The following is a 12870-nucleotide window of genomic DNA, read 5'->3' on the forward strand; positions in this document are numbered from 1 at the left end:
GTGATAATTTTAATGACTCTTCCAGCTTAGCCCTTCTGCGGAGCAGAGACTGTTAGCTATCCTGTCTGCAATTTGCCTGTAATGTGTCTCATCCAGGTTGGCTGTGAACAAATCCTTGCCCACACAGACCCAATTCAAGGCCTGGCTGCTCTTGTTGGTGAGTTAATAGTATCAGCTTGGTCTTTTATTTAACGCCCTGTTTTCTAGAAGCACCTGTATGTAGAGCCGTTGGGTTGTGCGGGTTGTGTATCTTGGGAGCTGATACGACTCCGATCTCCCACTGGGACATTTTGCCCCATATTGGCTTTGTCCGTTGGGATGTCCCATGGTGGCCCATGGGTTCGTTCTCTCACCTTTCCAAACTTATCCTCCTCAGGTTTTTCAGCTGTTGCAGCCCCTTAGCCTGTTGACTGTCCATGGGATGTGGGCTTCAAAGGTCCTTGGTTCTTTTCTAAAAGTTTACCCATACTCTGGCTCAAGCAGTCACAGGTTTAATGCACGTTCACTGAAAGAAGTTTTCTGGTCTGCTTGTTGAGGACAAGGTGGTCGTCACAGTGCCCTAAGGTCTTAATCCAGTGGCAAGACAGTCTTAAATACCTCATGTATATTTATCTCTGTGAGTACTTAATTTGTCAGCCAGCAGTGTTTGTAAGGAAATTGTTAGAGAGAGAATTCAAAGCTCTTTTGATGACTTCCTCATAAAATCTCTCAAGTTGCTCATTAAAAATAAGTTCTACATTGATCATTATTCAGAAAAACAGGTTCTGAATGACAAAAAATGATTTAAGGAATTCTTATGGGTTTAATGCAGCTTAGTAGGATTGGGAAGTAATTCTTTTTCTTGCAAATTATGCATGTCACCATGATAGCACCAAATCAGAAACATACCAATCCAAATCACTGCTAAAGATGTTTGGCTGGCAACTAGAAGAGTTGTTAAAATACTAATGTCTTGGCAAACACTGTCAGATCTGCTTGACGTATTCACATCCTACTTCTTTTCTGAGGCAGAGTGGGACTCTTGTTTCTTTGTGATGAACAAGCTGAGGGTAGATTTCTTACTTCTGCCCGTGGGGAAGCGCTTTGTGCCTCTCCCTATCTCACCAGCTGCATTCACTTGGGACAGTTTAATCATGCAAGAGGCATGATCCACCAGAGCTTTAGGCAGGGGACTAGCTTTCTTCCATACCCGCCCCTCTGTGTCATACAGGAAAACGCTGTCTTCTTTCTGCATGTGCTGCAGCGACCCACCTCCTGCGAGGTAGAGCGTAGACTCGTGGGCTGTGATGCTGAACTGGCAGCAGTTGAATGGGGATAGTGTTAGCGTTGTCCACTGATTGCTTACAGGACAATAATACTCTGTCTCGTTGACGTGAATCCATTCCTCCGCCTGCAAAGAACCAGACCAACACTCACCCTTCGTACCACGCCTCGAGTGGGCATCACTGTCACGTCATGCTCGCTTGGTTCATGGTAAAGGAAACCAGTGTCTCAACATCTATTTGAATACCATGGGGCTCAAGGTGACAGATTTTCGATCCATATTTAGCAATCAGAGCCTCAAAAGAAGCTGAATAAAATACCAGAATGGCATGGCTTTAAAGGAGCTTTGCTCTTCTTGGAAAATCAGCGGAGTGAGCTGAGCAAGGTGCCACAGGGACCTGCTGGAACTGGCATAGCCCAAGTCCTGCCTGCTGTCCAGACATTTAACACATGACAAAGGAAATCATCTAAAGAGGGCTATATTGCATTGAATTGTGGACAATAACTGAGTTTGTGTCATCTGGAGGAATTTGATGTCAGCCTTGATGTGGAGTTTCTCTTTATAGATTTCTAACCCTTCCTCAAAGTGAACAATTAAGTACTCTAAGTCACCCTCATTCCTTGCAAAGAAACCTTACCCATTACAGTAAAGTGGGGCCAGGCCCTGAGCCTTTACACTTTCGACTGGGAATTGCTGAATGATCTTTGAAAACTCAGTTCTCTTGGCTTCAGGGAATGGGATTCTCTTACAGTGAGACTTTCAGTCCCTGTCAGGTTTCTTCCCAGAAGGCTGGGCAGTGCTTTCCCTCTTCTTTCAGAGATGGGAAATCCAGGTTTGAAGAGCCTTCATTTGCATTCCAGGACTTGAGCCCACCTTTTCTAAAATCTAGGCTAGTGTCCTCACCACAGTGCAGTCCTCTTCCCATCTGCCAGTGTTTCGCCCCCTCTCAGCTCGAACAAGGAAAATCAGGTGGTCAGTGTGTTTGGGGCAGGTACGTGACCAGTTTTACGCTTAGGTTTTCCTGTGTTAGCAGGCTGCGCCTCCACCGTATGTTTTCTCTATTTAAAAAAATGCTTTAAACAAACAGCCTTTGTACTCTAGCAAACAGAGTGTGACAACAGGGCAGCTTCTAATGCACACGATTGTAATGGCAGGCACCTTTTCATAAGCTTATTGGCCTGACTTACAACTGTGCCCGTCCACTAAGAGACCAAAAATAATGAAGTTACTGGTCAACCTGTTGGAATAAAACAGTCAGGGCCTAGCAATACAGAGACCCCATTTTGGATCAGATTTAGGATTATAAGAGCAAATGAACTTACTCCTTTTAGTGTCCTTCCTCCAATGCAAAAGATCTTGTCCCTGACTGTAGCCATCCCGTGATCACAGCGGGTAAAAGCCATGGCACTGTTGCCAATCCAGCGTCGGAGGCGAGGGAGGTAGCTGTAAGTGTCTCGTAAGGTTTTACCCCCAGAAAAGCCCCCTAGAAGGAAAGCAGAAGTCTTGAAAATCTATCCATCATCCTCTCTGACATCCAGCAAACCTTCTGCAAATATCAGCAGAGCTCATTTTTTTTCTTTAAAATACATAAGAAGCTCAGGTTTAAAATTTCACACCATTCTGCAGAGCTGATGCAGTGTGAAATTTAAAACCTGAGCTTCTTAGGTATTTTAAAGAGGAAAAAAAAACCCAAACAAACCAGTTCCAGCTCTTTCCGTAAATAATTTTCCACAAAAGATTTTTGAATAAAGCTCTTGGGGTATTTCAAGAGTAACCAGGAACAGCTTTAATTAGGGAATCTGCTTCCAGCACGCACAGTCACAGAATGGTGGTTTGATAGAAAAGTGTTCAAAGCTGTTTGAACTTTGGATCTTCGACAGGTCAGAGCCAATCTGCCAGTGCTATTGTCAACTCTTTCTCTTTACTAGGCACTCACTTGTGTATTTCAGGGGTGCATTATAAAAAGCTCCTTGCAGAAGGAAGGTGCTGCTATGGGAAGGGTAAATGCCTCCAAGTGCCTGCCTGTTGAATTCCAGCCTGCAGAGAGTCTTTGCAAACAAGGAAGATGATATTTCAGGTTGGCCATAAGCCCCAGCTCACCTGAGCTTTGATGCTTTCTGTGCGTGGACACTTTGTCTGCATGGAGCTTGTGTTTAAATCTTGTACCGAAGTAATGCTCTTAATTTTTCAGTTTGCTTGGGCAGGGCTGTAGGCTGGCCAAATCAAATTTGCAGTTACCCCACTAGTTTAGAAGGAAATGAATGCTATAGGTAGGTAAGATCTTATACCCAAGGGGTATGGTGTTATCCAGCCTAGATCACTACGGTATGTTTGAAGCTCTGTGAGACAATTTTGTCCTTGCTCTCTGGTAGGAATCAAGACCACAGAGGTTAAATGAGCTGCCTGTGGCACCGTGGGCCAGCCAAGTCAAAGCAGGGACCTGAACCTGAGCCTCAGCCATTCCCCCAGCTGAACCATTATCCTTCCTTTCCAGACATCTGCGCTGCCAGTGCAGGAGCCCTGCTGTCAGTTGGGTACACGTCTGGTAGGACAGCCCGTGTGCTGCCTTCCCTGCCCTTGGGGCCTCGGGTGTACAGTCCATCACAGAGAAGTGCCCTTCATTGCAACTGTGCAATTGAAGTTAATCTAGGCTAGATCATTACAGTGATCCCAGCTGGCCGTAACTGCTTTACGAAGCAGGGAGCCTACAGTGATGGCAGACGGGCCCAGGACTTTTAACTGCAGAGGCAGTAACACAAACAACACGGTGCTTTTCCTAGGACAAACCAAAGACTATCTTTCAAGTCCAAATTAGTAGCTACAAAAGCTGAAGATCCTACAACAATCTCCTGAAGTGTTTAAACCCATGCTGTTTCATTGTTAAACATCCTGCACCATCTACCAAAGATCCCTGTAAAGACTGAGGATCCCTTGTAGGGCAAGAGCTGTACAGGCTCAGTGGGTAAGAGCCTGCATTATACCTCTTTTTGTACAGATTAACAAAGCAGCGCAGTAGGGTTAGTCCCACATCTTCCATTCAGATCAATACCGGGGTTTAATCCCATCCCCAACACTATGGCAGCCTGCTCCTGGTTTACCTTTTCAGACAGCAAAGCCTTGGGATTTAGCCAGGATTGCAAGGTCAAAGGCAAGCAGGGGTGTGGATTGCAAGCAGATAATGTTACCTCTAACGTCTTGGAAAGAAAATAATCCTTACCATTCAGGAGGGCAGTGAGGCTGTGCTAACACAGCAGGAAAGGGGTACCGGAGCTGTGGGTGTTATTGGTGTGGGTGCAGGCTTAGACTGTGACATTAAGATGCCAGCAAAAATCAACGAAACTGTATGACAATATGCTGCTTTCTACTAGCTCTATCACCTGAAATATAGAGGATTCCCTTGTGGGTTGTGCCTGCGTGATCAGCAACAGGCATGGGGAAAGGGGCTGCAAACTCCCACTTGTTGTCAGCGGGCTGGTACAATTCCATGGTGCGGGTGAGGGTCCCCAGCAGTGTCCCACCACCCACGGCGAAGATGCGATCAGACAGTACATCCGCGTAGAAGCGTGTCCGCCTCTCCAGCATGCTGGCGACCTGGAGCCACGAAGTGTTGCGGGGATCAAATCGGAAAACCTAGGATAACAGCAGATGGGTGATGGTTAGCAGAAGGCAGGTGGCTGGCTTGCGTCTCCTGTGGCTTCAACAGCTGATAAACGTTTCCCTGGGCTGAGGAAGGTTTTATATTCAGACCTGGACAGGCTCAACTTCCAGTGCCAGGCAGCTGATACAGCAGTGCCTCCCCAGTGGAGCTGGAGGCTCAGTTATGGCCTTTCTGTGGGGGTCTAGGGGCAGGTTGTGCTCTTAGCTTGCAGCAAGCAGGAGGTGAAACACGTTGGCTTAATGAAATACCTTTGTTTCAAACACCAGCTAGCATGTGTCAGCTGAAAACAGTTTCAGTGAGATTTAAACAAGCACATTTTGCATCTCTGCTACTGTTTGAGTGTGTAGTAAAGAAAGCAGCTGAGCTTTGCCTGCTGCTCTTGCCCGGAGAAGGCAGGAGCGGCTTCCCTTCCCCTCATTCCTGGTGGCATCACCACAGGGGCACAGCACCTCTGCTAAGGCTGGGCTTCCACTTGCATCTTGTTCAGCAGTAAATACCTCCCCAAGCTTGTTTTGTCAGTCCTGGTTAGAAAGCCCAGGTCACTGAGCAAAGGTAGTATCTGCAGAACCACATGCAGTGAGTGCTAGGCTTGGGCTGCAGCCCAGCAGCTAGTGCCGTGCCCCTGCTGCTTCAGCATCCTCTGCTCCACTGCTGCTGAGCTGCCTCCTGCGTTCAAGGCAGTGGAAGAGAGTTGCTGTTTGCAGTGGCACTGCTGAACTAAGTACAATGCTGAAATAAGCCCGCTGGGAGCATGGGAAAGAAAAACATGCTGTTTTTTTCTAGCAAGCTCACTGAAACTATCTAGGAGAACATAAAATCCTGCACAAGTCTTTTTACTCTCCAGGTAGAAGGGGAAGGTCCTGGGAACTAAAGCAGATTTGCCTTTCAAGGGCAAAACCAAGGAAGGAACAGTTCTCAAGTGAAATGGTAGGCTTTAACCATGCCTCCCGAGCCCAAGTCCCAAGGCAGCAACAATGGAGACAGGGGTAGCATTCATGGGGTTGCTTGATTGACTGATGTGGACCTGGCTGAACCTGTGCTGTGGAAGTTGTACAGATTAGGATGACAATTTGCAGTAAGAGCAAGGTGAGACCAGGGCAGGACCTGATTGCTTCCCAGAGAGTTTGGAAGCTGTATTCCCAAGGGCTTTCAGTACTGCACAGAGCGCTAAGAAATACGTAGAGGTGGGAGATCTGTGGTGGGAAAGAGGAATAACTCCCTCCCTCCCTTCCTCACCCAGCCATTTTTCCAAGGCTAAAGGTTCCCTGTGTCTTACCTCATTTGATGGCTGCTTTCCCATGGGATCAAATTTGCACTGTCCCCCAATGACAAAGAGGAAGTCATTGATAATGACGACACAGTGGTTGTACACTGGCACACAGAGGTCCCCGACCTTGTGCCAGGTGCTGCAGCTCTGGTCTGCAGCCCACATCTCTCTGCACACGCAGTTGTCGGCGGTTCTGCCACCAGCAACAAGCAGCATGGTGGAACTGGAGCGGAGGCTCGTGCTCTGGGTCTGCATGACTGGCTGCGCATACAGCTGGGAGTGGTAATTCAGAGCCTCCTGCAGGTACCTGTGGCAGCCTGAATCCAGCCTCATAAGAGGTGTTTCCTGGACGTATCTCTGCAGATCCCGTAAAGGAATGAGAGGGAATCTTATGCGCTTTAAAATATCTGCTGCATCTTTCAGCCGCATGCGGTCATGCTGCAGCCAGCTCACAGTGGCTCTGAACAGCTCCAGCTCGCTGCATCCCTCGGTGTCAGTCCTGTCTAAAATTTCACAAAGGGTTCCTCGGTCCAGGTCTTTCAAGCACTGAGGATCAGCCAGGATCTGTTTGCAATGCTGCCCTATGTAGCACATGGCTTTCTGTCTCAGCTCTGCTGGGCCAAGTTTTTTAGCGATGTTAAGAACATCCATGCAGTTCTCACAGTTCAAGCAACCCTCCAGAAAGCGAAAGCACAGCTTGATCACCTCCCGAACCAGGAGGGTTTCTGCGGCTTTGAAGGTCTCCTCGATATTCTGTAATGAGAGGTCTAGTTTGTTGGAGTAAATGAAGTTGAGAACATTCCTCAGCCCGGCAGCACTGACGGCTTTCAACTGGATGTTACTATCCAGGCTCCCCACTCTTGTCAAGTTTCCAACAAACAGGATCTTGCAGTAATTACTTGCTGATGCTAAAATGATCTTGTGGGCTGGAAAGCAAACCCCTTCGGCCTCCAGCGTCACGTCACACAGTGCGCTCTGCGAGCGAAGGCTGCTGAGCCCTTCCAGGAGTTTTGCCAGGTAGGTGTCTGACATGAGCCTCGCCGTGCTGGCCTGCGAGCTGAGCAGCATTGCTCTGAAAGGTGTGTGGCCCTGGAGCAGCCCCAGGACTCTTCGCTGCATACACTCAGTGTACCTCCTGGGCAGTCTTCTGCAGCTGAACCAGTGGTTTCATGCTTCGAGGGAGCTGAGGCTGTGCTGCCCACGCCACAGAGCCATCCAAAAGGCAGTAGCTGCAGCAGCCTCCCTCCTCAGTGGCCTCTGCCCGGTGCTTTGCAGGCGCAGAGAGCGCCGTGTGCCTTGCAGAGCCGTGTGGGACCGTTTGCAAATGGAGCTGTTGGTGCTGGTTATTGCACAAAACCCACAGTGTTTGTGGGTTTTGCCTGTGGGCTGTGACACTGGCAGCAGCGGATGGCCACCAGCGTAGCCGCATTCCTCCTCCTCGCTATCTGGTAACGACCCATCCACACAAAAAAGCAGCTCATTCTTCTGCAGCTCCCCAGCTATGCTTCCCTGCGGCGCCTGGTCAGGTGCTCTTTCATCTGGGCAAGCCTGCACATGCTGTCCTTCCTTCTTGAACAACAGTCAAACAAAATCCTGTCTGTGACGTGCCACCCTTGGCCCTCTGACTAAATTTGATGCATTCAGACGACAGCTACTTTCAGGGAGGGGGTGGGAAGGTCTCAGCAGTTGTGTCCTGTTCAGTTTGAAGCATTCAACTAGTGTCCTGTACACAGCCTGCTCCTGGGCACGTTAGGGACTGGAGGCTAGGGCTCTCCCAAGGACTAGTGAGCCAGTCACTTGCCTTTTGGCACGAGCAGAGACAGCAGAGCACCTGGGAGCCTCTTCCTCCCTGTGGATACAGCAGAAGCAAAGGGTATCATGCAGCCAGTCTTGAGACCATGTGAAAGCTTTGGCATGAAGTTGGGATCATAACCTAACACTGGTGCAGACCCTGCTAGCTCTGCCCCAGCCTTACACGCTTGCCCAGCTAGGATAGCTACCCCTCTGCTTGGTCTTGGCCGTGAAGCTTGTGCAGGAGCAGTGGGTGAGACAGCAGAGAGGTACTGACAGGTTGACTTTGTGCTGTGTTCCCACCTGGCAGGGGTGTTTTACAACTCCTCCGGCTCGGCACAGTGTTACGACATATACCACCTGTACCAGTCTTGCGCTGACCCCACGGGCTGCGGCATCGGCTCAGACGCTGAGGCCTGGGACTACCAGGTAAGGTGTTGGAGACACCAACAGGTTTCAGCTGCTGCCCTGGTTATCCCCCGGCCCCATGGCAGCTCTTGTACCTCTCTTCTTAGGTCTGCACCGAGATCAACTTAACTTTCAACAGCAACAACGTGACAGACATGTTCCCCAAGATGCCCTTCACAGAGGCCATGCGAGAGCAGTACTGTTGGCGCAAATGGCACGTGAGGCCACGAGCACACTGGCTGCGGACAAACTTCTGGGGAGGAGGTGAGTTGTGCTGTCTGCTCGTCCCTTTGCATTACCCTGTAGTTGTCTGCCTGTCCATCCCCCCCCACCCAGCTGAGCTCCGTGGGGACAGACACAGCGCACTAAGAAGTCTTGGCAGAAAGTCACAGTCTTGTGCTAACTTGAGCCAAACAAACCTTTCTGTGCCTCCTTGAGACAGAAGTGGAAAACCTAAAAATTGCCAAGAATTTGTTTTATTCTCCTGTGTTTTCTGTTCTTGGCCATGTTGCTGCAGTAGCCAAACACATTTGGGTAAATGGGCATGAAGGCGGTCTCTCAAATGTCATCTCTCTGAATTTCAGACCTGAAAAGTGCAAGCAACATCATTTTTTCAAATGGAGACTTGGACCCATGGGCTGGAGGTGGGGTAAGCATGTGCGCTTCTGCACACCAAGCTCAGAGCGCAGCCTTTCCAGGTGATACACCGCCTCCCTCTCACTTTCAAAGCAGCACTGGCAATTCATCTTTAGCCCATTTGAGTTTCTGCAAGTGGCTGTTTTATGCTGAACCATTCAGGAGCCTCAGGACATTAATGATGGACACATTGAATAGTGTGCATTAACCAGGAACACTGATGAAGCAAAGGTGGCTTCACCAGTGCAGACACAGCAGGGCCTGACCCAACACCCAGGGTCTCAGTCACAACCCATTGTGTTCCTGTGTTGAGACTTGGTCTCAGTGCTTACGGCAAGCGCTCCTTGCTGTCTCCAGTCTCAGCACACTTTGTGAGACCAAGCGGTTGCTGTAAGCAGCAACTGGAACCAGGGCATATTTTGGCTTAGGTTCAACAAAACTTCAGAGTGGTGGCAGAGCTCTAGTTTAAAATTTAAAAACAAAAATGACCCAGAACTGGATTTTGAGTTAGTTGAGCTCCTGATTGTAATGCAGGAGTTCCTTGTTTAGGCTGGCTTGGCAATCCCAGCTGCAAGAGGAACAGGCTGCTTAGGTGCGTGGACCCAAAGGAGCCTGTTACTTCAAACCTGACGGTTTTCATCTTGGGGGAAGCCTTCACTTCATTTGAGACAGCTGATTTGGCACATTAGGGCTGTTAGCCGTGCGCATAGCATCAGCCGTACCAAGGATCTCTTCCCACGCTTTTCCTCAGTCCTGCCCAGCTCGTCTTCCAGTTTTCAGAACTGATGTCCGGTTCTGCCCAGTAACTTGGTGAGAGTTTGTCTCTGCTCCTTCTCCTTCCAGATAAACAGCAGCCTCAGTCCTTCACTAATTGCATTGACCATTAGAGGAGGTGCTCATCACCTAGATCTCCGGTAAGTACTGAACTCTCCTTTGGCTGACAAAAACCCTACTGCCCTGGGTGTTTGATCGTAGCCAGCCACAGTCCAAAGAACCAGGAGATACTTTACTTAAAGAGGACTGGATACCAGACTGTTGCAGCGTACCTGTGGAAGAGCAATCTTCGTACCCCGGACAGGGCTCTTGCAGCCTGCAGGGAAGCCGGGCTGTGCAGAACTCGGCACTGAGCTCACGTACTTTCATTAGAACCTGTTCTTGCACAGGGATCGGCACAAGTGTGTGATAGCCTGTAGTGATCAGTCATGTCAAGTAGTCCAGCGTCTCTTGGCATTAGCCATCAGCCTTCAGGCCCGGAGGAGAGAGAGCAACAGCCACGGGAGAGCTCAGGGCTCTCAAGCCAGCCTCCCATTCTCCTGGTGGGTGTGACACCGTAACTTGTTTTCCAGGACATAAATATGAAGTAAAAACAGATAATCTCTGTCCTTCAGTTCCCTGGCTTGGCTTTCCCCGTGCAAGAGGCAAAGAACCTCTTTGCCCCCTGACTAGCTCACGCTGCTCTGCTTTCTCTAGAGGACACAATCCAGCTGACCCCCCGTCCGTCACGGAGGTGCGCCAGCTCGAGGCAAGCATCATCAATGGCTGGGTGAAATCTGCAGGGATGGAAAGAGCACGGGAGCAGCGCTCGGGAGCTCCGGCGGGCGGATGGCTGTGAATACATCCATCCCCACAGCCCCCGGCAGGGGTGCGAGGCTGCCACCGGGATACAAGACGACAGCAGCCTGCTGAGCTGTGCCCGTGCTGTTTGGGAAAGTGTTATCTCCTCTGCCATGACAGTGGAAATTCACCTTTCTGAACTGTCCCACCTGCCCTCAACCAAGCATCAAAAGAAAAGCAAAAGGCCAAATCCCTGACTGAAGCCAAAACCGCATTGTGTGGGTTTCACGCTCACCTGCTCAGAATGAGACGGCATTATAAGCAGTGGAAATAATAAAAGCTTGCCTGGGAGGCCCAAGAACCATCACTGTCCTGAACAGTATGGTTGCAGGAGGCACCTTAAGGTTGAAGATAAATTATTTTTAGGCAAAATGTAAATATTAGGTGACGAGCAGAAAAGCAGAGGTATGGTCATTACTTACACAGGTTCACGGGGGACTCCACTAGTGACCAGTTATATAAAAAAAAAGACTCTGTCAGCCTCATCCAGTGCTGTGCGTTTGGTTTTTTTGTTTGGTTTTGTTTTTAACTTGCGCAAGAGATCTCCAGTTGTTGAGCTGAAGATTTACACAAAGTAATCCCGGTGTGTACTGCTGTCACTCAAGAGTTCTGTATTAGTGACCAGTAAAGCACGCTTCCACTTCAAACATCTTCAGATCTTTTTAAAATAAATTACAAGTTTATTAAAGTGTATGATATAATTTCATGGCTTGGTAGTATAACCAAAGAAGATAAAAAAGGATATTTCCCACCTTCCCAGGTGGAGTAAACTCCTCTTTGCACATAAACAGGTAGATTCTTACCTACTGGAATTACTATGCACCAATAAATACTAGCATAATTGCAAAAATATTAAATCCCGGTAATCAATTGGCTGCCTCAGTTGATCCATTTACAATGATTTTATGAGTTAGTGGAGAAGCCTCCCGGGTCATCAAAGGTTTACATCACTTATACAGGCAGAGTCATGGCATTGCTTCAGCTTCTGTTACATTGCTCAAACACAAGGCTTTGTGTTAAGTATTTGCACTGCTGGGTCCTCCCTGCCGTCACGGGACGATTGGTTCCCAGAGCTACGATGTCGCGATGTTATTTCACAATATTTGGGTGCTGACAAAAGGGCTTTTTGCATACGACCCGCTTATCTCTTCCCTGTTCTTAAACACAAACGGCCAGAGCTTCTGCCCCCACCCCCAGGTGAGGAGTGCGGGGGAAGAGCAGGAACAGATGAAGTCCATTTATCAGATCTTTCAGATACGTACAAATGAAGGACAACATATGGAAGACCCGATTAGTCAAACTCCAGCCCCCAAAGAAAAACGCTTTAAGACTGTTAGTGGAACCACATCCTCAATAAGACCCGTATCTTCTCTGTTTGCGCTGACGAAAACCTCTACATCTCTGCCAAGAGCTGTCAACGTCCCTTTTGCTCATACTGACGTCAGGCTTCAGGTTTGTTGCTGAAACTATGGCTTACACAGCGCTGCCACTTCCAGCCTTACTGAGATGCCAGAATCTGGCATTCACCCTCCACGCTCACAGACGCCCCCCACCAACTTTTCAGAATTTAGATTTGCTGTACCCCAGCAACTATTCAGGACTAGCACCACATTAAAAAAGCAGACAGCGGTGGATGTGTCTGGAGGATTACACCTTGCTTGTATTACCTTTCTAACAGCATCCTTCGCTCCCAGCAAGCAGGCACCCTAATTAAACCAACCCGCTGGCTGCATTAAAGCAGCCAAGTTCAGTGTGAGTCTTTTGGAAAGCGATCTGCAAGTTACCGCCTTTGTCCAGCGGCTTGTTTTGTGCCTTTGAGTGAACAGAGGCCCAGATGTCTTGACCTTCCAGAAGGATAGTTCTTTAACCCTCTTGTAACGGACTATACTGATCTCTTCTTTTCCTCTTGCAGCTAGTACTTGCCCCAAAGGAATCCACAGTGTGAGGGACACAAATGGTTTGATTTATACGGAAGGATGAACTAAAGGCTTTCAGATGCTATGGCAAAGGGATGAACAAGATACACATAGACTTCCATGCAGATGATAGATGAGCAGTGCTAAAAATAACAAAAACAGGCTTCAAAAACTGTGGCAGAAGTCTGAAGCCAGTTCCACAGACGTCCATAACGTTTTGAAGCCTTGGGCAAGGAAGAATGGGATCTAAGTGGAAAACCCTGGTTGTGTGGTGCTCTCTGAGCTGAAGGGAAGAGCTTAACAGCAGCAGCCACCA

General features: G+C 48.7%; 2 protein-coding genes across 2 annotated transcripts in view; one reads left to right on the plus strand and one right to left on the minus strand.

Moving 5' to 3' along the window:
- DPP7 (dipeptidyl-peptidase 7) overlaps positions 1-12796 on the plus strand; it is a 30565-nt gene extending 17769 nt beyond the window's left edge. Inside the window, exons 8-13 of the mRNA XM_009322343.1 lie at positions 97-157; positions 8291-8409; positions 8496-8652; positions 8973-9037; positions 9868-9938; positions 10495-12796. Of these exons, the coding sequence (XP_009320618.1) occupies positions 97-157; positions 8291-8409; positions 8496-8652; positions 8973-9037; positions 9868-9938; positions 10495-10636 (615 nt within the window). The 3' untranslated portion in view covers positions 10637-12796. The remainder of the gene's footprint in view (positions 1-96; positions 158-8290; positions 8410-8495; positions 8653-8972; positions 9038-9867; positions 9939-10494) is intronic.
- Positions 910-7221, minus strand: LOC103915505 (kelch-like protein 13). The gene is made up of 4 exons (XM_009322339.1): positions 6199-7221; positions 4642-4894; positions 2587-2747; positions 910-1390 (listed from the first exon to the last, which is right to left on the minus strand). Exons 1-4 carry the CDS (start codon positions 7219-7221, stop codon positions 992-994), a joined length of 1836 nt encoding a protein of 611 aa, XP_009320614.1. The 3' UTR covers positions 910-991.
- Positions 12797-12870: the final 74 nt, after the last annotated feature.

Source organism: Pygoscelis adeliae, unplaced genomic scaffold, assembly GCF_000699105.1.
Source record: "Pygoscelis adeliae isolate BGI_AS28 unplaced genomic scaffold, ASM69910v1 Scaffold584, whole genome shotgun sequence".
Lineage (NCBI taxonomy): Eukaryota > Metazoa > Chordata > Aves > Sphenisciformes > Spheniscidae > Pygoscelis > Pygoscelis adeliae.